Source organism: Podarcis raffonei, chromosome 13 (genome assembly GCF_027172205.1).
Source record: "Podarcis raffonei isolate rPodRaf1 chromosome 13, rPodRaf1.pri, whole genome shotgun sequence".
Taxonomy (NCBI): Eukaryota; Metazoa; Chordata; class Lepidosauria; order Squamata; family Lacertidae; genus Podarcis; species Podarcis raffonei.
The window spans coordinates 11,068,573-11,094,604 of record NC_070614.1 but is presented as its reverse complement, the minus strand read 5'-3'; the positions used below and the strand labels follow the sequence as shown (position 1 = coordinate 11,094,604).

Sequence of the window (26,032 nt, the reverse complement as noted above, 5' to 3'; positions counted from 1 at the left end):
AAGGTGTTTGGTACAAGGAAAGCCACAGCCCCTGTGACGTTCTCCTTTTGTGACTATGATGTTGAACCTGAGATCTATGGATGAAGGGAGGTATACAAATTTAATAAATAATAGTGATTCTGGTCTTCCTTGGCCACTGCTAGTCTACAATTAGCTGAAAGCCAATTAATTTAAAGAAAGGAAAATTACAGCTATGGTTCCTCGTGATAGCCGATACATTGCTATCATTGAAACTGCCCAGCCTCAAACAGAAAGTAGGAGGAGAGTTTCTCCTGAAACCCATCCCAAATCAGCCCCTCACCTCACTTGTGGGGCTCCTAGAATGGTCTCCCAGATCAAGTAAAACTGTCTTTTTTGCTGAGGGCTAAAAGAGCTCTAAACGAAACTGACGCTCCGAAGGAGAAAGGACCGAATATCAGAAGAAGGGAAGCCATAAATGCTACAGATAACAGTCGGCCTGGAATTCATCTACATGAGTCGTAAGAGGCTAATTGGATCTAAAAATGGTGAAGGCCAGAGAGGATCATGGGAAGTTCAGAGGCAAGGGGAAGAAGTTTGAAAGAGTTGAGGTAAATTAGGGAGCATCAACAGCAAGGAACAGATAGCCCTGAGGCATCAAATGTGAAGAGCCATCTCCTCTCAAAACACCCTGACAAAGGATGTCCAAAACCAGAATTATGTGCCCAGTACCAGAACACATAGTTCAGCCCCAAAGACACAAAGGGATATCAGAAGCCTTCCTTCCGAAACATAAAATCACTTTAAAGTGCTGTAAATAAAACGATTCTAAGAAAAATTATAGCGGATATTCATATGCGGTGCGGTGAAGAGTTTTCTTTTTCCCTGTCTATAGATGTATATTGTTAACTAGAAACAAAAAGTACTGTTTATAATAGTAAAAAAGGCAACCTGTGTTGTTAACTAACTCATTCTGAGGTGAAATACTGTGTTAAAAGTGTAATTAGGCTAAAGACGTTGTTTAGAAGATGATGTCCTCTGTTTGAGGACATAGCTGGGATAGCTCAGTCAGCAGAACATGAGCGTCTTGATCTCAGCGTTGTGGATTTGGACTACATGACCGTGGTGGTCTTCCAACTCTACAATTCTATGATTTGAAGTGTCACTGTCCCCAGGATGGGAGAGCTGTGGATCTCCAGACATTGCTGAATTAAAACTCACTTCAGCCCTGACAACTGGCAGTACTGGTTGGGGCTGATGGGAGTTGGAGCCCAAAAGCATCTGGAGGGCCAAAGGATCCCCACCCCAGCTGTAGCCTTTAGGGACACCATCTTTCTCTGTCCCTCCCTCTAGGGATTCCTGTTTAGCCAAGCCTGAGATTTGAAGGTATGTATGCAGGCTCCCTCGGCCAGTAAAGCGAGATGAGCACTGGAACCTCAGAGTCATCATGACTGGACCTAATGGTCAGGGGTCCCTTTACCTTTACCTCAGGGATGCGGGTGGCGCTGTGGTCTAAACCACAGAGCCTAGGGCTTGCCAATCAGAAGGTCAGTGGTTCGAATCCCCAAGACAGGGTGAGCTCCCATTGCTCAGACCCTGCTCCTGCCAACCTAGCGGTTCGAAAGCACAAAGTGCAAGTAGATAAATAGGTACCACTCCGGCGGGAAGGTAAACGGCGTTTCCGTGCGCTGCTCAAGTTCGCCAGAAGCGGCTTAGTCATGCTGGCCACATGGCCTGGAAGCTGTATGCCGGCTGCCTCAGCCAATAAAGCGCCGCAACCCCAGAGTCGGTCACAACTGGACCTAATGGTCAGGGGTCCCTTTACCTTTACCTTTACCTTTTACCTGGCAACTTGCATGAGGGACGGATCAAGGATTGCATTGGCGTACTGAGGGAAACAAAAAGGAGACAGCAACCCTGCCAAACCTCAAACTCACCTTGCCCACCTGCGCTGGACAAGCAAGCACCGTGATTGCACCTTAAGTTTCTAAAATATTGCCGCAGACCAGCTCTGTAAAAGGATGGGAGGATAGCATGGAAAACCCCTGAAAGGCTGTGTTCCTGGCCACATCCTTCCCTGCTCAAGAAGAACAGAATGAATTGAATGAAGAACAGATTTGACATTGGCTGCCTAGTCTGAAAGCTGCCTTGATTATTCCAATGGCCACTTTAACTGCCTAATGGCCTGTTTGCCAGTACGAGGAGCTGTCCAGTGAGTCAGGAATCAAGGTATTCGGGACGAACAGGGAGCTGTCCAGCAAGGAGAAGCTTTTGCTTCAGCCTGGCCTAGGCCTAGACCTCACTGTCTTTTCGGCACATGAGGAATTTGACTTCCTCCTGAGAAGCAAGAACAGGAGATCGCCTTTGTGGTACCAGACACATCTCCATTTTGGGGTTGCCACTCAGAGATGCCGCTGTCTCTTCTCACCCCTTGGGTGTATGTGGTGTGTGAGAGCAGTCAGGGTGCACTGGTTCCCCCAAAATGGCAGCCTGCCCAGGCAGGGTATGGTGGTCTCAGGAGAGCTGCGGTTATCCTTTGACTCCCTTTGTGTGTGTGTTTTTGTATATAATTTTTATTAATTTTCCTGTTTTACAATTTAAGATACAGTGGTACCTCGGGTTAAGTACTTAATTCGGTCCAGAGGTCCGTTCTTAACCTGAAACTGTTCTTAACCTGAATCACCACTTTAGATAATGGGGCCTCCAGCAGCTGCCGCGCTGCCGGAGCACGATTTCTGTTCTCATCCCGAAGCAAAGTTCTTAACCCGAGGTACTATTTCTGGGTTAACGGAGTCTGTAACCTGAAGCGTATGTAACCTTGATTTCTTATTCTTCCAGTATGTTTGGCATCCATAAGTTTTTGTATCCATTCTTCCTTTGCTGGGACTTTTGCCTCTTTCCATTTGGGGGCAAGTAACATTCTTACCGCTGTAGTCGCATATATGAATAAGTTTAGGTAGTTCTGTCCCTACAATTCCCAAAAGAAAAGCTTCTGTGTTGTTGTTGTTTTACAAACGTTACTGTAAACATCCTATTCATTTCATTATATATCATTAAGCTTTAACCTTACTACAAGACCACCACCCCTTTTACCTTTTGATCCAGGCAAAGATCATCATCACTACCACATTCTCAGAAGGAATGAGGGGGACATTCGTCAAAGGGTTTCACCCCACACCAAATTCTCCTGTTGCCAGATTTATGATGGGGTATCTTTAAAAAGGGACGCGGGTGGCACTGTGGGTTAAACCACAGAGCCTAGGACTTGCCAATCAGAAGGTCGGTGGTTCAAATCCCCGCTATGAATCATAGAATCATAAAATCATAGAGTTGGAAGAGACCACAAGGGCCATCGAGTCCAACCCCCTGCCAAGCAGGAAACACCATCAGAGCACTCCTGACATATGGTTGTCAAGCCTCTGCTTAAAGACCTCCAAAGAAGGAGACTCCACCACACTCCTTGGCAGCAAATTCCACTGTCGAACAGCTCTTACTGTCAGGAAGTTCTTTCTAATGTTTAGGTGGAATCTTCTTTCTTGTAGTTTGGATCCACTGCTCCGTGTCCGCTTCTCTGGAGCAGCAGAAAACAACCTTTCTCCCTCCTCTATGTGACATCCTTTTATATATTTGAACATGGCTATCATATCACCCCTTAACCTCCTCTTCTCCAGGCTAAACATGCCCAGCTCCCTTAGCCGTTCCTCATAAGGCATCGTTTCCAGGCCTTTGACCATTTTGGTTGCCCTCCTCTGGACACGTTCCAGTTTGTCAGTGTCCTTCTTGAACTGTGGTGCCCAGAACTGGACACAGTACTCCAGGTGAGGTCTGACCAGAGCAGAATACAGTGGCACTATTACTTCCCTTGATCTAGATGCTATACTCCTATTGATGCAGCCAAGAATTGCATTGGCTTTTTTAGCTGCCGCGTCACACTGTTGGCTCATGTCAAGTTTGTGGTCAACCAAGACTCCTAGATCCTTTTCACATGTACTGCTCTCAAGCCAGGTGTCACCCATCTTGTATTTGTGCCTCTCATTTTTTTTGCCCAAGTGCAATACTTTACATTTCTCCCTGTTAAAAGTCATCTTGTTTGTTTTGGTGAGCTCCCATTGCTCGGTCCCTGCTCCTGCCAACCTAGCAGTTTGAAAGCACGTCAAAATGCAAGTAGATAAATAGGTACCGCTGTGGCGGGAAGGTAAACGGCGTTTCCGTGCGCTGCTCTGGTTCACCAGAAGTGGCTTAGTCATGCTGGCCACATGACCCGGAAGCTGTACACCGGCTCCCTCGGCCAATAAAGCGAGATGAGCACCGCAACCCCAGAGTCGGTCACAACAGGACCTAATGGTCAGGGGTCCCTTTACCTTTACCTTTAATCTTTAAAAAGGACTACACCGTCCCCAGCCTCTCCCTTTACGTAAGCATTAATGCTTGGGCGCGTTCTGAGGAGTAGCACACACAGTTGACATGCTTCTTGGCATTTTCCTTTGCGTAAACAAGGCTGCTGGCTGCGCAAGTATTTTCTACGGTTCAGAAGCCGGCCAAGGCATGGGACAGGATGTTGTACTCCTTGCCAGCAGGCAGCCACAAGACAGAGATTTACCTGCCCTGTGATTTGAGTTTGGCTGCTCTTTGCACAAATGTCCTCTTCCCCGTGCATTGCTCTGCCCTCACTGAAGGGGAAAATGGCACGTGTCACTCAAAGGTGTGGTACGGAGCCCTTACTCCCCTCTGCACACCCGAAGCCCAGGAGCAGCTTCAGAAGACTGCCCCTGTATCTCTTTCTGTTCAAAATTGTGCTCCATCATGGCGTTCCAGGAGTATGGATATGGAGCCATTGTTGTGAGGCTAAAATGGATTTGGGTTTGATGAGGCCCTACGCTACTGAAGGTAATGGGCCCTTTATATGTCCAGCTGTCCTTTGTCAACAACAAATTGTTGCTTTTTTGTGTTGAATATATGCTATATGGTAATTTATGGACCTAATAAGCATCTAAAGCCATTTGCAGTGTGGGTGGTGCTGTGGTCTAAACCACAGAGTCTAGGGCTTGCCGATCGGAAGCTCGGCAGTTCAAATCCCCACGACGGGGTGAGCTCCCGTTGCTCGGTCCCTGCTCCTGCCCACCTAGCAGTTCGAAAGCACATCAAAGTGCAAGTAGATAAATAGGAACTGCTCGGGCGGGAAGGTAAACGGCGTTTCCGTGCGCTGCTCTGGTTCGCCAGAAGCGGCTTAGTCATGCTGGCCACATGACCCGGAAGCTGTACACCGGCTCCCTTGGCCTCTAAAGCAGGATGAGTTCTGCAACCCCAGAGTCGTCCACAACTGGACCTAACGGTCAGGGGTCCCTTTACCTTTAGATACTAGGTATCTAAAGCCATTTGCACATGCAGAATGTAGGCACCCTATATATAGAAATGAGCAAACCAGTGATATTTTAGGGAGCAGGCTAGCAGGCTGGGCCCATTACTTACATCATAGGAGCCTACACAACACAAAACACTGTTACTGTAGGTAGGTTTTATTTTATTTGTTTTTTATCTTATATTTTGGAAATGTACATCCGGTTGTTTTTTCCCTTTTAATTTTTTGTGGGGCCCTAAGCTATAGATTCTTCAGCTTATACGTAAATCCAGCACTGAGGACAAGTCATGTCTTGCACATTGCTCATGCCTCAAGAAAGCTGCAAAAATCAAGGCAGTGATGATAGGGACTTTGCATATAATAGCCAACTTTCATCCTGGGAAAAGTTATGGAAAGAGGAAATAAAATTGACTGCATGCCGTTCGTTGAAAGAAAATTATATGAAAATGATGTATCATTGGTATTTAACACCGAGTAAAATTGCTAAAGGGACGTGGGTGGCGCTGTGGGTTAAACCACAGAGCCTAGGACTTGCCGATCAGAAGGTCGGCGGTTTGAATCCCCACAACGGGGTGAGCTCCCGTTGCTTTGTCCCTGGTCCTGCCAACCTAGCAGTTCGAAAGCACCTCAAAGTGCAAGTAGATAAATAGGTACTGCTCCGGCGGGAAGGTAAACGGTGTTTCCGTGCGCTGCTCTGGTTGGCCAGAAGCGGCTTAGTCATGCTGGCCACATGACCTGGAAGCTGTACGCCGGCTCCCTCGGCCAATAAAGCGAGATGAGTGCCGCAACCCTAGAGTTGGCCACGACTGGACCTAATGGTCAGGGGTCCCTCAACCTTTACCTAAAATTGCTAGAATGTACAAAACAAGTTCTAAACTGTGTTGGAAATGTAAAGAGAAAGAGAGCACTGTTTATCATATGTGGTGGACATGTGCATTGGTAAATGCTTTTTGGGAAAGGATATATAATGAACTTAAGAAAACGTTTAAAAATACATTTGTTTAAAAATAAGAAGCCTTTTTACTAGGTATTAAAGGTGAAGAGTTTCCAAGAGAAGATAAAAGACTTTTTATGTATGCAACAATGGCAACAAGAACGCTACTAGCCCAGAGATGGAAGGAAGGAAAAATACCAACAAAAGAAGACTGGCAGATGAAACTGATGGAGTATGCGAAAATGGCGAAACTGACGGGGAAGACCCGAAACGAGGATGATCAAGTATTTTCTAAAGACTGGAGTAAATTTGTAATTTACTTAAAAGACCACTGTAAACAGTTCAAATCTTTGGCAGGGATGTAAAGACACTTGTAATGTGGAAGTTTTAATGGTAATTGTGGTTATTATACAATAGTTAGTAAAGGTAAAGGGACCCCTGACCATTAGGTCCAGTTGTGGCCGACTGGGGTTGCGGCGCTCATCTCGCTTTATTGGCCGAGGGAGCCGGCGTACTTCTTCCGGATCAAGTGGCCAGCATGACTAAGCCGCTTCTGATGAACCAGAGCAGCGCACGGAAACACCGTTTACCTTCCCACCGGAGCAGTACCTATTTATCTACTTGCACTGTGTGCTTTCGAACTGCTAGGTTGGCAGGAGCAATAGTTGGCAATAGTTAGATAAGGGTAAAAGATGCAGTAAATTTAATCTTAAAGATGGAACCCATGGAGGGAGAGAAGGAGGTCTAAGGGTTTGAAAGAACTCTGTATTTTAATGTTTGAAATCGCTATGTTTTATATGTAATTTTTTTTTAAAAAAAACACCTTAACAAATATATATATATATATATATATATATATATATATATATATATATATATAAGGAAGCTGCAAAAATCACATTGCGATCAAAAAGCTGGGGCTCTGCTAACTCAGTGTTACTTCTGAGGATGCTGTTGTTGGCAAGTGAAGAAGCCTTGAATTCCCTGCGCAATACAAGGATTTGCCGGAACAGCTACTGGTGGAACACATCTGAGGACTTCTGTTTACAAACATGCAGAGGAGGAAAAATAACTGTATGATCTATAGATGAATTTCATGGAATGCACACAATTACAGGAAGAGCAATGCACCATGATATAACAAGCAGGGAGAACAGGTTTGGCCACCTGAAACGGAATAGGGATTTTCAAACTGTGGGTGGAGTGGGCTTTTAAAGGGATTAGTCACCAGAGCTGTCCAAATTGCTGTCTACTTGCAGCCTAGGTTGCCCAAGGTCATGGGGAACTGGCCATGAAAATAATTAAGCAATAAACAGGATTGTAATTGAAAATTAAAAAAAAATAAAAATAAGAATGATCAGGTACTCTCTTTGATCCTTTGTGCGTCTGGTAGGATTCTTCAAGTGGGTTTATAATAATAATGATTTATTATCTATACCCCACCCATCCCCAGCCACTCTGGGCGGCTTCCAACAGAATATTAAAATACAATAGTCTATTAAACATTAAGAGCTTCCCTAAAGAGGGCTGCCTTCAGATGTCTTCTAATAGTCTGGTAGTTGTTTTTCTCTTTGACATCTGCTGGGAGGGCGTTCCACAGGGCAGGTGCCACTACCAAGAAGGCCCTCTGTTATGTGGTCTCGGCGGCCGCTCCCAGTCACCAGTCTAGCTGCCGCATTCTGGATTAGTTGTAGTTTTCAGGCCACCTTCAAAGGTAGCCCCACATAGAGCGCATTGCAGTAGTCCAAGCAAGAGATAACTAGAGCATGCACCACTCTGGCGAAACAGTCTGTGGGCAGGTAGGGTCTCAGCCTGCGTACCAGTTCAGTGTTAATTATTTGGGACAGTTTCATGATCAGAACAAAAATATCCCCAGGGTTCTGTTTCCTGCTTGGCAGGGGGTTGGACTCGATGGCCCTTGTGGTCTCTTCCAACTCTATGATTCTATGATTCATCCTAAAGCTAATAGGCTGAAAAAGCCTTATGACACACAACAATTTACTTTTATTTGGAAAAGACCCTGGTGTTGGGAAAGATGGAGGGCACAAGGAGAAGGGGACGACAGAGGACGAGATGGTTGGGCAGTGTTCTTGAAGCTACCAGCATGAGTTTGACCAAACTGCGGGAAGCAGTGGAAGACTGGAGTGCCTGGCGTGCTCTGGTCCATGGGGTCACAAAGAGTCGGACACGACTAAACGACTAAACAGCAACAAATAGGTTTTGCCACTGAGTTGAATCAAAACATGCTTGGCTGTGGAAGACATTTGTCTCATGCAAACTGCATATGGCAGTCTACCTTAGGATCTATGGAACACCAGTCTGAAAATCTCATAAATTGTTGCACGGCACCCCAATCTCCAAGGGGTGCAAGTTACCCTCTCTGGCATCTGGTTTCAGCCTGTTTCTATCTCAGCTCTCTCACACCCGTGCCCTGGCCTTTGTCTTTCCATCTACCAACCAAGTGAGGGAGGGGATCCACCCATTTGCCCTCTGGCACAGGACGCGGGTGACGCTGTGGGTTAAACCACAGAGCCTAGGACTTGCCGATCAAAGGTTGGCGGTTTGAATCCCCACAAAGGGGTGAGCTCCCGTTGCTCGGTCCCTGCTCCTGCCAACCTAGCAGTTCGAAAGCACGTCAAAGTGCAAGTAGATAAATAGGTACCATTCCAGCGGGAAGGTAAACGGCGTTTCCGTGCGCTGCTCTGGTTCGCCAGAAGCGGCTTAGTCATGCTGGCCACATGACCCGGAAGCTGTACGCCGGCTCCCTCGGCCAATAAAGCGAGATGAGCGCCGCAACCCCAGTCGGCCACAACTGGACCTAATGGTCAGGGGTCCCTATACCTTTACAGAACAACAACCCATACTTGGGGGCCATTATGGCCTTTGCCTGGCTAATTCAACAATGAGGTCCTCTATTAGATTTTAACCCTTTCTGGACTCCAGTGTAGAGCCCACCCCTCCCCCAAACTCGCAACAATATTTTGTAGACCTAACCATTGGCTATTGCTTGGTATGAGATTTATCTTATAAATGAATCTTTCCAACACTGTACATTCAGTTCATGTAAACCCATGTATTAAAAACCACGACTTTTTGCATGTACAGTCGTACCTTGGAAGTCGAATGGAATCTGATCTGGAAGTCCATTCGACTTCCAAAACCAAATCGCTGCTTCTGATTGGCTGCAGGAAGCTCCTAAAGCCAATCAGAATCTGCGGAAGCCCCATCGGACGTTCAGCTTCCAAAAATAGTTCGCAGACTGGAACACTCACTTCCGGGTTTGCAACGTTCAGGAGCCAAAATGTTCAGAACTAAGCTGTTCGAAAACCAAGGTACGACTGTATTGGACAAATGAGAATTAATGGCTTGGGGTGAGTGCGTTATGGTTCCTTGTCAGAACTAATGGATGGAAAATAGCTGGAGATATTTCTTGAAATTTCTGAATGGGAAAATATATCATAAGGGGTTTTTTTTGGGGGGGTACAAACATTTTCTTATTCCTTCCCATCTGAAGGGAGGGGCTGATAAAGGTGTTGATATGTTTATGTTAGTGTTAAGGATGGGAAGGAAATGTGATTCAGTTCACATTTAAAAGCGAATCTATCAAATTCGATCGTTCTGAAATAAGGTGAGAACTGAAACACAGCTTTCTTTTGAAATTCGAACTTATCCAAATTTGCAATTCAGTAATCCAACCAACCAGTGCTTCGAAAAAATGCATATATTATGGGAAAGTATGCATAAAAATTTATATATTAGTGAAAATTGTATACAAAAAGTGCATTATACCAGGAAACATTGCTTGCAAAAGAAAAGTACATTAGTCAAAACTGCCTGTAAAATTTGTTTATTAAGAGAAATTCACAGTGTTGGATTTCTGTGAGGTCTTCTTTATTTTAAACAATTGAAATTGCTAGAGAACTGTGGAGAACTAGGGTTAAGACAGGATGTATGAGGAAGTGAGAGGACAAAAACTGACAAATCTTTCAGTTCAACGATAGAAGAATGTCCACAAAACTGGGAAAGCACCGCTGACAGGATTGGGGGGGGGGCGAAGAGGAAGAAACTCCATGCACTTGAGAGAAAAAAGTGTTCAAGCCAAATGTGTTTCGGAATAATCATTCTTCTATCACAGTAGGAGATTTTGTCACCGTTGATGCACTTGCTGAGAAAGGCTTTTCAAAACATGCCCTCGAAGAAGGATTAATTTGAAGCCTGTTGGGTGTGGACATAATCTTTCTTTGAGCATCTGAAGTTTCTTTCTTTCCCCCACTCCTGTAACAACAAAAGTACCATATTTTTTGCTCTATAAGACTCCCTTTTTCCCTCCTAAAAAGTAAGGGGAAATGTGTGTGCATCTTATGGAGCGAATGCAGGCTGCACAGCTATCCCAGAAGCCAGAACAGCAAGAGGGATTGCTGCTTTCACTGCGCAGCGATCCCTCTTGCTGTTCTGGCTTCTGAGATTCAGAATATTTTTTTTCTTGTTTTCCTCCTCCAAAAACTAGGTGTGAATTGTGGTCTGGTGCATCTTATAGAGCGAAAAATACGGTAGGTTTAAGGAAGCTGGAGAAAAGCTGCAGCTTGAGAGCAAGAGAATGAGAGTGGCATCAACATTGGCGCCGATTCTCACCAGTGGCATAGCAGAGGAGGCTGGTGGGCCGTGGCTCCAGGGACATTTTTTGAGGGGGCACAATGAGGAAACAGACAACAGACTCCCTCCTCAAGCCACTTCCTTTGTTACCTTAACAGCCCATACTTAGTGGGCCGTTACCAGGAGACTTGTTCACCTATTACAACCATTTGAATCCTTCCTTAAAATTTAACAATTGCTGGATCCAGGTATTAGAACAGAGCCCCGCCTAAATAATATGATTATAGTAAAAATGCTGATTATTGTAGCATTTCTCCCTTAGACTCTTATTTCCATGGTTTGGTCTCCAGGGATCCGTTCCAACGCTAATAGTGACCTTAGGGCAGTGGTGGCGAACCTATGGCACGCGTGCCAGAGAGGGCACTCAGAGCCCTCTCTGTGGGCATGCAAGCTGTCGCCCCAGCAGAGCCGTAGTTTCCGTGCTGGGGGTGGGGGCATAGCTGTCAACTTTTCCCTTTTCTTGCGAGGAATCCTATTCGGAATAAGGGAATTTCCCTTAAAAAAAGGGAGCAGTTGACAGCTATGGGTGGGGGTGGGGAGGAGAGGAGGGCTCCCGTGTTCGTGGCTGCAGCTGAGAACGGAGGATCCTTCACATGCGGCTGTGGGGGCGCGACGGCTGCTCATGCCACCGCGAGCCTCCGCAGGATGCCTTGTCACACACACCCCAGACATGGCACCCGGGGCGCCCCTCCCCCGGTTGTGACACCACTGTTCCCTCACTCAGCACTGGGCCTGCCTTCCCTCACTAGGAAATGGAAGTGTGGCACTCAAAATGGAAGTTATACTCAGAACAGAGCATGTTCTGCTTCCGAAAAAAGTTCCAAAACCGAAACACTCATTTCCGGGCTTGAAGTCTTCAGGTTCCAAGTACAGTGGTACCTCTGGTTAAGAACTTAATTCGTTCTGGAGGTCCGTTCTTAACCTGAAACTGTTCTTAACCTGAAGCACCACTTTAGCTAATGTTTTCATCCTGAAGCAAAGTTCTTAATCCGAGGTAATATTTCTGGGTTAGTGGAGTCTGTAACCTGAAGCGTCTGTAACCTGAAGTGTATGTAACCCAAGGTACCACTGTATTTCAAGAACTAAGCTGTTCGAAAACTGAGGTACCACTGTATTTATTTTTCCATATTTGAACTGTATTTATCCCCCCCCCCGCCCTGTGGTGATTTTCTTGAGTCAATATGAGAGTACCCCGAAACATTTTTTTAGAAAAAAACACACTGAGTTATACCATAAAATTATATATTAATGGAAAGATAATTTAATGAAGAATGCAATGCAATAACTTTTATGAAGGATTATTTGTTACAACAGCAGTCATAAAGAAGAAACATGAAACACACAGGAAAAAATGAGATATACAGGTTAAATTGCCGTGTTGGCACTTGGCGATAAATAAGTGAGTTTTGGGTTGCAGTTTGGGCGCTCGGTTTCTAAAAGGTTTGCCATCACTGCCTTAGGGTGTTCATGGGGTTGTGGTGGAGAATATGAAGGGAATATTGCAAGATGAAAGAACTGGATTACAATTACAGCCAGGTGGGCTTTAAATGCGATGAATAAATGGGGAAGTGGCTTGGCAGGATAGGTGGATGCAAGCCTTAGATCAAGAAACGGTCCGCTCTGACTATTGGGCAGGTAAACATTTGGCAGATACCCTGATTAGCTACCAAGCAACTCAGCCTATTAGCAGACATGGTCATTTTGTGAACCTTTCATTCTTTGTATGTTGTTGGCTTTCTGTGACTCAAAGCACAAATGGCCTTTTCAGCACATTTTGTGGAGTGCTTCCGAGTGACAGCCTGTGAAAAATTGCATAAGAGGGCAGGGGGAACCTAGAAACTTCCCAATATTGCACATGGTGAAGCAAAAGATTGCGACTTTGCTGGTGACAACATGCCTAGCTGAACATTCTGAAGGCACACATTTCTTTAAAATGTCATTTAGTTCTGTTCTGAAGCTTTTTCTTGCGCTAATAGTACGTGCCAGAGAATAGCATGTTTAAAAGAATGTTTGTATATATAAAAAAACAACCCAGAAGTTTTTCTCTTGGGAATTATAGGGATAAAAAGGTAAAGGTAAAGGGACCCCTGATCATTAGGTCCAGTCATGGCCGACTCTGGGGTAGCAGCACTCATCTCGCTTTATTGGCCAAGGGAGCCGGCGTACAGCTTCCGGGTCATGTGGCCAGCATGAATAAGCCGCTTCTGGCGAACCAGAGCAGCTCACGGAAACGCCGTTTACCTTCCCTCCAGAGCAGTACCTATTTATCTACTTGCACTTTGATGTGCTTTCGATCTGCTAGGTTGGCAGGAGCAGGGACCGAGCAACGGGAGCTCACCCCGTCGCAGGGATTCAAACTGCCGACCTTCTGATCGGTAAGTCCTAGGCTCTGTGGTTTAGACCACAGCTCCACCCACGTCCTACTATCCCTGTCCAGTAAAGGTAAAGGGACCCCTGACCATTAGGTCCAGTTGTGACCGACTCTGGGGTTGCGGCACTCATTTCGCTTTATTGGCCGAGGGAGCCGGTGTACAGCTTCCGGGTCATGTGGCCAGCATGACTAAGCCGCTTCTGGCGAACCAGAACAGCACACGGAAACGCCGTTTACCTTCCCGCTGGAGCGGTACCTATTTATCTACTTGCACTCTGATGTCCTTTCGAACTGCTAGGTTGGCAGGAGCAGGAACCGAGAAACGGGAGCTCACCCCGTCGTGGGGATTCAAACTACTGACCTTCTGATTGGCAAGTCCTAGGCTCTGTGGTTTAACCCACAGCGCCACCCGCGTCACTAATTATAGGGATAGAACTACCTAAATTGTATAGAAATTTATTCATGTATGTGACTGCAGTGGCAAGAATGATAGTTGCCCAAAAATGGGAAGAAGAAGTCCCAGCAAAGGAAGAATGGATACAAAAACTTATGGAATATGAAGAAATGGTGAAACGTACCGGAAGAATAAGAGATTGAGATAACAAACTTTTTATAAAAGAATGGAAATGGTTTTTGGAATATTTACAGACAAATTGTAAACAGATACAAACAGTGGCAGGATTATTGTAATAACCTGCAGTTAAATAAGAGTATATATTTAAAGAAGATAAATAAATGAGTAAGTTAAGTTAATTTGGATATGCAGAAGATGTTAAAAATAAATTTAAGGAACAGCAGAAAGAGACGAAAGGAAGTCAAGTTTTGAAATGTCAAAATGACTGTAAAATCAATGAAAAGTATATCTATGAAAAGTATAAATAAAATTTTAATAGTATGTCTGTTGCAGGGGGCGTCCTTTAGGTGGCAAGGGAAAGAATTGTGCTGCTTTCAAAGGTACGAGTGTTTTCTGAGGATGCAAATGCAAATTAAATTAAATTAAATTAAATTAAATCTTGCGCAGCACACAGAGATTTGATTGAGATGTGGTCCAATCACAGCGACTTGCTCTAACATAGGGTCTATTTGAGGATGAAGGGGCCCCTCCAACACCCTCCCCCCAAATACGGACTGTCAGCAAGTGAATACCGTATTTTTTGCTCTAGAAGACTCACTTTTTCCCTCCTAAAAAGTAAGGGGAAATGTGTGTGCGTCTTATGGAGCGAATGCAGGCTGCGCAGCTATCCCAGAAGCCAGAACAGGAAGAGGGATTGCTGCTTTCACTGCGCAGCGATCCCTCTTGCTGTTCTGGCTTCTGAGATTCAGAATATTTTTTTTCTTGTTTTCCTCCTCCAAAAACTAGGTGCGTCTTGTGGTCTGGTGCGTCTTATAGAGCGAAAAATACGGTATCTTATTATAGCAGCCACCCACACACTTACTTCCTGCCTCTGATTTGGCATGCGGGCAACCACTTAGCATCCGAGTCTCCCATGCCTAATCCAGAAAATTGCCATAATTACAAGGAAAGCAGACAGAACTAATGACCAGGGAACTAGTGACACACAGACCTAGTGAACAGGGAACTAGTGACACACACACACAGTTGCTCATAGAGGAAGCAACCAAACTGGCCCAGCGCCGGTGATGAGAAAGCGACCTAGCTTTGGCACTTCTGACACCACGTTGCCACTCTCCAGCGCTCAGTATCTGCCGCCGGAGGCAACCGCCTCACTCTCCCTAATGATAGGGCTGGCCCTGCTGGTTAAACCAGAGTCTCAGCCCTGCGCTGGCTCTGAGAGGACGGACAAGCAACAGTCTGCCCTGTTCTCTCCATGAATCATTCCAGAGCGTCGTACTCCAGCTGCAAGAGCTGTTTTTCTCCTCTTGCGTTTCATGGGATTAGAGCCGATACGTGGCGTATTTAACTGATAAGCAGAGTGTGGAAATGTTTGTGTTTCCTGCTTCTGGCTGGTTGAAGCTAAAGAGCTGCAATCTCTTCTTTGGAACACACCCTCAGTCTTAGGGCCAGACATCCCGACCACAAAACTTGGGCTCATCCTTGTGTCAGCCAGGCCTGAGGATTTGGCACGAGTTCAGTGCAGGTTCAAGGAAACGGCACATTTGTCCCTTGGGGATGACTTGCACTGGAATGGAGGATCAAATTCCCTAAACAAGAGTCTTCTGGGCATGACCTAAATATTGCAGACACTCCCCTGAAGCCTAACATTGTGCCCTTCTGCATGGCAATAATGTAATACAGTGGTACCTCTGGATACGCACACCTCCGGTTGCTTCTGGAAAAGGGAAGCCGGTGGTGCTGTGATCTAAACCATTGAGCCGCTTGGGCTTGCCGATCGGAAGGTCGGCGGTTCTAATCCCCGCAACAGAGTGAGCTCCAGTTGCTCTGTCCCAGCTCCTGCAAACCTAGCAGTTCGAAAGCATACCAGTGCAAATAGATAAGTAGGTACTGCTCCGGCGGGAAGGTAAACGGCGTTTCCGTGCGCTCTAGTTTTCATCACGGTCTTCCGTTGCACCAGAAGTGGTTTAGTCATGCTGGCCACAGGACCCGGAAAGCTGTCTGTGGACAAACACCGGCTCCCTCGGCCTGAAAGCGAGATGAGCGCAGCAACCCCATAGTCGCCTTTGACTGGACTTAACTGTCCAGGGGTCCTTTACCTTTTTTACCTTAATGTAATAATATTGGGGGACACAGGTGGCATTGTGGATTAAACCACAGAGCCTAGGACTTGCAGATCAGAAGGTTGGCAGTTTGAATCCCCACAAAGGGGTGAGCTCCCGTTGCTCGGTCCCTGCTCCTGCCAACCTAGCAATTCAAAAGCACATCAAAAGTGCAAATAGATAAATAGATACCACTCCGGCGGGAAGGTAAACGGCGTTTCCGTGCGCTGCTCTGGTTTGCCAGAAGCGGCTTAGTCATGCTGGCCACATGACCCAGAAGCTGCACACCGGCTCCCTTGGCCAATAAAGCGAGATGAGCGCCGCAACCCCAGAGTCAGCCATGACTGGACCTAATGGTCAGGGGTCCCTTTTCCTTTAATAATATTGGGGAGGCAACGCAGAACAACTAATAAAGCAGAATAATATGAGGAAGGTCCTGTAAGAATTGCACTGTTATGCCGATGTCACAGGAACATCCTGGTCAGTAAGCACACAGTTCAAAGATTCAATGGCGCCTTGCATCCTTCCGTCAACTCCTGCAGCCAAGCTGGTGCCAAACATATTGCTCTGCTTTCCTTTGGACCCCATCAGTGAGGCCAAGACGGTGGTCTTGTTGTCTGGGAAGCCTAGGACCTCCATACGCACTGCCCAGGCTCGCACCCCAGGGCAGTCACTTCAGTGCTGCTAACTCAGTGGTTTGGCGTCACCTCCGAAGGCATACTCCATTGTCTCTCAAGGCAGATAGATGCCAACAAAACTACAACAACCGTAAAAATAAGGTGGGTCTCCGACTGGTGTGGGACGCAGGTGGCGCTGTGGGTTAAACCACCGAGCCTAGGACTTGCCGATCAGAAAGTCGGTGGTTTGAATCCCCGCGACAGAGTGAGCTCCCGTTGCTCGGTCCCTGCTCCTGCCAACCTAGCAGTTCGAAATCACGCCAAAGTGCAAGTAGATAAATAGGTACCACTCTGGCGGGAACGTAAACGCCGTTTCTGTGCACTGCTCTGGTTCGCCAGAAGCGGCTTAGTCATGCTGGCCACATGACCCGGAAGCTGTACGCTGGCTCCCTCGGCCAATAAAGCGAGATGAGCGCCGCAACCCCAGAGTCGGTCACAACTGGACCTAATGGTCAGGGGTCCCTTTACCTTTACCTTTTACCGACTGGTGTGGTCTACTTACTCCACGGTTGGCAACCTTTTTTTTGGTCCAAGGGCCAGATTTTTATCTGCTCAATGATCTGAGGGCCAAGCAGGCGGGACCAAAGAGCAGCGCTGTAAATAAATCCCTTGGCATAGGGAAATGAATCATCTTTGCTGGGTGCAAACAAAACAACAACCCCCGCCTCCAAACAGAGGGCACAATCCTCTAGCTTCTCTAATCCTTTTTTTTAAAGCGCCTGAGTTAGTGGTTACCACCCACCTCTTGCAAATGCTGGGAATTAATTTGTGCACTGTGCCAGAAAAGAACAGAGAAGATAAGTAGTTTCTTTTGCAAGTGCTGAACCAAGGGCCTTATCAAGTTCATCGACTGAAAGTACACTGTGGTGTTCAGCATGCTTTTTACTGCCGCTGTTAACTGGAAGGAAGAGCGATCAAGCCGTAAACAGTAGCCTCTCCCTCGTTCTCCCATCCTTCAGCAGAGGCTAGAAAAGAGCAGGTAAAAAAGATAAAGGACCCCTGGACGGTTAAGTCCAGTCAAAGGCGACGATGGGGTTGCAGCCGCAAGGCTATTGATTGAGAAAAATTGGAAAAGTGGTATTATAACGACAGAAATAGAGTGGCTTGCCAAATTATTGGAGTACTACAATATATCCAAAACAATGGGAGAAACTGGAAGGATCTCAAAAGAGAAGATAGACAGGGACTGGAAGATGTTTAAAGGATACTTGCAAAACCATATCGAAAAATCAGAACTCCTATTAGAATAAACAAGTTCCATTTTAAATACTGAAATACTAAATAAGATGGATAACAATGTGTAATAGAAATTGCGTCCCACAATACCAAATACATATCCATAAAATACAAATTTCTCTGAATCTCAGGGCTTCTCCCACCCCCATCGTCGCCACGGGTCCTATTGTCAACATTTCCAACTGCATATAATTTCATAGTCTGTGTTTTGTATCTATACGTATTGTCCATGGTATTTGTTACATTACAAGTGAGATTAAAACCCTGCTAATGTTTTCGTCGGGATGCGGGTGGCGCTGTGGGTTAAACCACAGAGCCTAGGACTTGCCGATCAGAAGGTTGGCGGTTCGAATCCCCGCGACGGGGTGAGCTCCCGTTGCTCGGTCCCTGCTCCTGCCCACCTAGCAGTTCGAAAACACGTCAAAGTGCAAGTAGATAAATAGGTACCGCTCTGGCAGGAAGGTAAACGGCGTTTCCGTGCGCTGCTCTGGTTCGCCAGAAGGGGCTTAGTCATGCTGGCCACATGACCTGGAAGCTGTACACCAGCTCCCTCGGCCAATAAAGCGAGATGAGTGCCGCAACCCCAGAGTCGGTCACGACAGGACCTAATGGTCAGGGGTCCCTTTACCTTTAATGTTTTCATCTGCTTACAGTGGTCTGATGCAGCATCATCTAACTTCCCCGCAAACAGAATGAATGCTCATGCCATTGCCAACGTCGTCTAATCTCCCTAGAAACAAATTGGGATGAATGTTCAAGGGATTATCTGGAAATTTCCTGGGAGAGAAAGAGAAAGAGAAAGAGAAAGAGAAAGAGAAAGAGAAAGTTTGTGTGTGTGTGTGTGTGTGTGTTTAGCACCGCCACCACCACTGCTTTTTTTAGCCTCAGTCTCAGGGCAGGGTAAGGGAGATGTTGTACTTACTGTTTCCTATCCGGATGTCTCTCTTCACTCCACCAGCAGCAACTGCCAATCAACTCCTTTTCCTTCAAGATAAAAGTGGCAGAGTCGAGCACTTCTGGGTTTTTTGTTTTGTTTTTCAAAGAAGCATGTTTGCTCTATGAGGTTACAGTTGTTTCCTTTCCCCTTATTCTCAGGGGAGCTGAAAAACAGAGCCAAACGTGAGATGCCTCAATAAGAAAGTGAGGTTTCCCTGCCCCGCACCCCAAAACAAGTTGTGTTCTGTTCCCCCCCAGGAATGGGCGACTGTCCCCTTTAAGAATCACAAGAATCTTACCCAACCATAAGCTGTTGCTTTTGCACAGCGCTCTTTAACGTGAGATGCCCCCAGGCAAGACTTGCAAACCAGGAACTTGCTCAAACACCACTCTGTTTCTGGAGAAGGAGAGCTGGTGGCGCTGTGGTCTAAACCACTGAGCCTCTTTGGTTTGCTGATCAGAAGGTTGGCGGTTCGAATCCCAACGACGGAGTGAGCTCCCGTTGCTCTGTCCCAGCTCCTGCCAACCTAGCAGTTCGAAAGCACGCCAGTGCAAGTAGATAAATAGGTACCACTGTGGCGGGAAGGTAAACGGCGTTTTTGTGCGCTCTGGCTTCCGTCACAGTGTCCCATTGCGCCAGAAGCAGTTTAGTCATGCTGGCCACATGACCCGTGATATAGAGAAAATAGGGGGTGGTTGGCTTTTGCTGCCGAAGTCCCCAAGGGACTGAGTCCCCTAAGTCCACGATCAGTCAGAGATGAATGGATGGAGGTCAGGATGAAGTGAAAGCAAGGCAGATCTTTATTTCTCTTTTTGCAACAGAGTTCCCTCCCCTCCTAGGAAGGAGGCAAGAGAGACCTAGAAGCCAGAAGAAACCTCTTTTTAAGGGTTTTTATTTTGGCATGGAGAAGGACATCTGTGCTACAAAAAGTCAGAAATTACATCACACTTCAGGTGGGGTTACTGTGGCTCAGGCAGGCCAAGGTGTGATATTCCTGAGGATTTAGCAAGTTTTGCATAGTTCCAGACACAGTTTACACAAAACATTCGCATTTGATAAGACCATCAGGATGCCAGTCAGAGAACCCTCAATGTCAAGCCTCTGAGCAAACAATGACAATTAATACCAAGGAGGCTCATAGATATAGGAGAGGAATCCCTTCAGGAACTTCCCCGATTAATATCAATTAAGGGGGATTAAGGAGGCAGAGGAAATATTGAGAATCTTTAGGACATGGGTAGGCAAACCAAGGCCTGGGGGCCGGATCCGGCCCAATCGCCTTCTCAATCCGGCCCGCGGACGGTCCGGGAATCAGCATGTTTTTTACATGATTAGAATGTGTCCTTTTATTTAAAATACATCTCTGGGTTATTTGTGGGACCTGCCTGGTGTTTTTACATGAGTAGAATGTGTGCTTTTATTTAAAATGCATCTCCGCGTTATTTGTGGGGCATAGGAATTCATTCATTTTTTCCCTTCAAAATATAGTCTGTCGTTCCCCCCCCCCAAGGTCTGAGGGACAGTGGACTGGCCCCGGGCTGAAAAAGTTTGCTGATCTTAAAAACAAAGATGGAAAGGACTTGCTGAATTAACTAATTGAACTAGAATACAAAAAAGGGAGGTGTGAGGAGGTCAAGGAAACAAGCAGGTGAAAGATAAGATGTGGAAAAATTGTCTTGTTTTTAATTGTCTTACTTTTCTGTATTTTTCTGTATTTGGCATTTTTGTTTTATTTTCTTTTACTTTTGTAATTCTTTGAAATTTTAATAAATATTATTTAAAAAAAGAAAAGAAAAAGTTTGCTGATCCCTGCTTTAGGAGAGCCAAGATGGCTTTTCGATTGCTCTCCTGCACCATTTTAGACATGTGGTTTATATACTTATGCATGTGTGTTTTCCTTGTTGCAATTATCAACATTCATTCTATATTTGAGACCTTAGAATTCCTACAGCAGACCCGGGAAGCTGTCTGTGGACAAACGCCGGCTCCCTTGGCCTGAAAAGCGAGATGAGCGCCGCACCCCATAGTCACCTTTGACTGGACTTAACCATCCAGGGGTCCTTTACCTAACCTGACCTTTGGCTCCCCTGGGCAGTGTCCTCTGCTGGACACCCCAGCGACTTGTCCTGCCTGATTTTGGTGCAAGACACGCTGAAGCCCCAACCTCTTCCTCACAGACTTGTTTATCTGGCGGAGGTGGCCCATTTCGCTGACTGCAATGGGAAGGTGTTGGTTTGTGCATGTGCCGCCCCCTGCCCCCCGCTTGCTGCCCCTGCTGAAACCTCACTTCGCAATATATGAAAATAACAAGAAGAGATGTGGAAAACAACAAGAAAGGATTGGATAGAATTGTGTACATCATTTGGTCGGATTTGTGGACATTAAAGCAGCAGCAACAAGATGATTGGATCCCTTTCGGAACTTGAAATATGGGTACCCCCAACAAAAAATTAAAATTTGGCTTTGTAATTTGGTATTAATGTGATTTGATTTGATTGGTCTGTTAATAAAAATTATTTTAGAAAGAAAGAAAGAAAGAAAGAAAGAAAGAAAGAAAGAAAGAAAGAAAGAAACCTCACCTCGCAGGGTCTCTGGAAGGCTGCAAGAGTCCTCCAGAGGCCTTTGAACAATCTTGCAGGACTCTCTTGAGATTTTGCGGGGCTCTCATGAGATCTTGCCGGGAGCCGAATCTCACTGCAGCTGTTAATCCAACAACAAGGATCACCCATGAAGGCACCCTTTGGATTCTGCCACTGGCTGAGGGGACTCCCTCAGTCTGCCTCATGGGTGGGGCTGATCCTCTTATCTTCCCCACACCCCCAGTAACAAAGCTTTCTGTCCTGCTTATGTGTGAAATCTCTCTAAGGAAGCAAAGGTGAAGCCAACGTCCGTTTACTGCAGCGACAAGACAAAGGAACTCCGTATTTCAACATGAAAATAATTTATTCCGTTGCACACAGGCAAACATGCTTTGACAGTGCTCAACATTTCTCGGTCAATAAATACATAAATAAAGACATCTCATGTGCAAACGCGAGGCTTCAGAATGGCATCTCTGCGTGAGGAATTCTCGTGAGGAAAACTTCAGGCTGTGCTTTGACAAACCATTTGAATAAATAAGATCCCCCCCCCACTTAAATATGACTATTTTCTAATAATAATAATTAAAATAAGACACAGAAAATTTCAAGGACAACAAATAATTACTTCAGATATGACCATGTGAATAAATAGATTAGAAACTGGAAAAAAAAATCTGAAAGGCACTTCAGATATGACAGATATTAACTAAATAACATTTCCCTTCCTCTGGTGCTTGGAGCATCACACACAGCTCTTTCCCCCTCAACCTCATGAGGTAGATTTGGCTGACAGATACGGACCAGCCCAAGGCCATAGGTTGAGTTTCATGGCTGAGTGGGGATTTGAACCCGTGTCTCCTGGTGCTGTAATCACTAAAGTGACCAAAAGTAGGTAGCTGGCTCTTGACGCAACTTTGTTAGCTTTGCCTGTGCCCCAAGGGACCAGGATTTGCCAATTTGTACTATAATAATGGCTTGGTGTACACACAGTTTCACCACTATTGCTACTGCACTTAGCAATACATTCCACTTTCCAAATCACCTTGACTTAACCACTTCATCTTCCTGCTTCCTGCACAAGGCCTTCCTTTTACACTTATTTTAAATACATCCTTACAAAGGGTTTTCTATCAGCAAAGTTGTAAAATAAATACATAAATAAGACCAAAATATCCCCATTTATAAAAGGCTGTTATATAAAGTAGGCTTGGTAGAAATGGTAGAAATGGCTCAGCTTCTTTCAGGAAGCAAAACAGCAGAGATTCTGAAAGTTTTTTCCTTATAGCTGGGATTCTGCACTGGCTTGAGCCCTGGAATAAAGGAAAAGCGAGGAGAGGTTAGAAACAAGTCGACGGAATGGCCCAGGAGAACTGAAATGAGCTATTTTTTAAAAGCAAAAAACAGATGTTCAGTATCATTAAAGGTCTGGTTCAGTTAATGGGCAAAGCTGAGGCATGGAGTCATGTTTGCTAACGTCTGATAGGGTTTCAAACCTCTATTTGCCTTCCTGCTTTCCCCTGGGGAAACCTGATCTTTAGTGCAAAATTGGAACAAAAAGCAATTGAGTGTTCCACGGATTGCTGTTTGTTCTGTTTTAGCACCAAAGAGGGGGTTTTCTGGAGGAAAGCAGAGACAAAAATGTTCTGATTCAGGCCTAGAGAGCTCAGGACAAGCAGAAAACTGCTCTGACCCGTGTTTCTAGGCCCGGGGAAAGTGGAAGTGTGGCCTGAGTCTCTGTTCAGATATGCCCAGTTAAGCCTGGTTCTTGCAAAGATTGCACCAACGAAAATCATCCTCTGCAGGGGGTTGGACTAGATGACCCTAATATTTCAGGGACTTAGCCATGGTCTGTGGCAGGGATGGGGAATCGGCGGCCCTGCAGATATTGTCGAACTACAACTCCCATCATCGTTGCCTGTCCTCACTAGGGCTTATGGGACATCTGGAGGGCCACAAGCTTGGTCCAGGGCTAAGGCAACGAAATATCTCCTTTGTGTATCCCGTTTTCTTTTGCTAGCCATTAGAACATTATAGTTATTGATCACAAGGTTTATGAACATTTGTCTGGTTGTGGATGCAGCCTGCAAAGAGGGGCAGGTGAAGGATTTGGGGTATATCTGGAAGGAGAAGGGACAAATCAAACCCACGAGGGACAATGGCACCTAGAAGTTTTCTTGCACAAACCTAATTGAAAATAAGCTTTGCAGCACAGTTTTAGGCATGTTTGAGCCAGAGTCTCACTGTGTCCAATGGAGCTTACTCCCAAATATATATGTGCATAGCATTGCAGTGTTCTTAAAACCAGAAGAGAATGACAACTTACTTATCAAGGATGGCTTTGATGATCACTTTCACCCATCTAGCTGTGGGCTCCAAGCATACTTCTTTCCCGTCCTTAAGAGTAGCACTGCAAGCAAAGGAAAACAGGAGGGTCAGGCATCTTCATTGCAGAGTGTTATTTATCTGTTTATTTGTCTGTTTGTTTAGATTTATATAACACCCTTCGATACATTCATGATGCAAAAACATTGACAAGAACCTAACTACTTGGTTAAATGTCTTAAATGGGGGGGGGCGTGTCTAATCCCCTAGTAATCAACTTTTTATAGAATGTCCACTTACAGTTTCAGTGGAACAGTTCATGATATCTTTGCTATTTCTTTTCCACAACTGGGGAAGACCCTCATCCACAAGCACAATCTACTGGGAAATGACCCAGCCGGGAGTTTTAAACACATGGGAGTTGTGCAACGGGCCTTTTCGCTGCAGAACGTCTTGGTAGGTAAAGGTAAAGGGGCCCCTGACCATAAGGTCCTGTCGTAGCCGACTCTGGGGTTGCGGCGCTCATCTTGCTTTACTGGCCGAGGGAGCCGGCGTACAGCTTCCGGGTCATGTGGCCAGCATGACTAAGCCGCTTCTGGCGAACCAGAGCAGCGCACGGAAACGCCGTTTACCTTCCCGCTGGAGCAGTACCTATTTATCTACTTGCACTTGGACGTGCTTTCGAACTGCTAGGTTGGCAGCAGCAGGGACCGAGCAACGGGAGCTCACCCCGTCACGGGGACTCAAACCGCCGACCTTCTGATCGGCAAGCCCTAGGCTCTGTGGCTTAACCCACAGCGCCACCCGCATCCCGTCTTGGTAGATGGGCTCTAAATCTAGCAAGAGAGAGACTCAAATTTGAAAAGCGGACTTACATGATTTCGACGTTCTTGCAGTGGGGTCCGCTTTGGGTGAGTTTGACATCCTGAATGTGTCTGGTCGGGATGAACGTGGAATGGGTGCTTATGCATTGGCAGCGCAGCTCGCTCCCGATCCGGGCCAGTGAGACACCTACGAAAGAGCAGAAGGATAGAAACCGGTTAAATGGGACAACTCTCTTTACAAAACATCTTTACACTGAACATCTGTTTCCCCCGCCCCCCAAAGCACAACTTAAAAAGTTGCTTTTCTCTAGGCCTCTTTGACGCCATTCAGCTGATACTGCCTCCTTGTATTTTTATGAGCTAGAGTCATAGATTCATAGACTCGTAGGGACCCTCAAAGGTCCTCTAGCCAACCCCCTGGAATGCAGGAATCTCAACATTAGGGTTAGCAGCTACCCTAAACAGCGGACCGTTGCTCACAATTGCAGGTTTCATTTTAATTGATGCACCAACTTAGACATCATCAATAAAAAGCATTTCAATTTGGGGAAAGGCAATAGATACCTAAAAACCTAATAATTGCCTACCCTCCCTGAATTTATTTAATAAGCTATACTACATAAGTGAAGATATGCCCAAAGGAACAACATAAAACAAGGATGGCAAACATTTCTGTGGATTTGAAGCTCTGTTTATCTTAAGCATTCTTCTATTTACTTATTTTTTAATAATAATTTTTATGGGTTTTACATATAATCACTTTGCGTAACATCCTATTGAATCTCATTGGCTCACATTCTTCTAAACAAGCTTGAGGAACTGTTTCTGCGTTATCAGCTATTCTCCCCCCTCTTTATCCCAGTAGGATTGTGGTATCTGCGGCTACGGTCGTAAGCGCAGCCCCCTGGGACTCTTTAAATAAAGTTCAGCGGGAATGTCTTGCTTACCTTCCGTCAGAGAGCTGGAGAGCACGAAAAGAGCCAGAACTGCAACAACAACCTTGGAGTTCATGTTGAGGCAAGGAATTTCTCTCTTGGCTGCTGTCCTGAAAGGCAGGGTACTTGGAGTGCTTCAGAAGGCTTGTGTCTGAGCTCTGCAGGACCTACTGCTTTTATACCATCTCACTTGCCCTGAAGTACCATGTTTCAACTCTGTCAGAGGAAATTCCCAGCGCAAGCAATTCACAAATGAGTCATTGGGAAATCTTGTGGTAAAGTCTCTTCCTATTGCAACTGAGTTCCTGCAGGAAGGAGAATTCGATCCAGTTTGGTGCCTTCTAACTCGTTACGTATTTCTAAATATTCGTTATCAACTGAATACCATTTCTGCAGTTTCTTCGGGGTTTTTCGGTTTTTTATAAGGACCTGCACTGTATAGGGAATTTTCAGAAGTGGGGCAAAAGGTGGGGGGGAATCCCTTTCCTCTTCCAGCTCTCCATAAAGCTGTGTAGGGAAGTTTTTAATGTAAGATGTTTTAATTTGTTGGAAGCCTCCCAGAGTGGCT

At 45.7% G+C, this 26,032-nt stretch overlaps 1 protein-coding gene across 1 annotated transcript; it reads right to left on the bottom strand.

The window, feature by feature from the left end:
* Window positions 1-22,074: 22,074 nt before the first annotated feature.
* Window positions 22,075-25,756, bottom strand: LOC128399944 (interleukin-8-like). The gene is made up of 4 exons (XM_053361846.1): window positions 25,477-25,756; window positions 24,581-24,716; window positions 23,707-23,790; window positions 22,075-22,693 (listed from the first exon to the last, which is right to left on the bottom strand). The coding sequence occupies exons 1-4, from the start codon at window positions 25,538-25,540 to the stop codon at window positions 22,663-22,665; spliced, it is 315 nt and encodes a 104-aa protein (XP_053217821.1). The 5' UTR covers window positions 25,541-25,756; the 3' UTR covers window positions 22,075-22,662.
* Between the last annotated feature and the right edge of the window lie 276 nt (window positions 25,757-26,032).

Bases quoted from the DNA above. Each gene is read 5' to 3' on its own strand.
- LOC128399944 (XM_053361846.1), bottom strand. From the start codon at position 25,540: ATGAACTCCAAGGTTGTTGTTGCAGTTCTGGCTCTTTTCGTGCTCTCC. The intron at 24,717-25,476 runs GTAAGCAAGACA...GCTCTTTCGTAG, and splicing joins CTCCAGCTCTCTGACGGAAG to GTGTCTCACTGGCCCGGATC. The intron at 22,694-23,706 runs GTAAGTTGTCAT...CCTTTATTCCAG, and splicing joins ATCAAAGCCATCCTTGATAA to GGCTCAAGCCAGTGCAGAAT.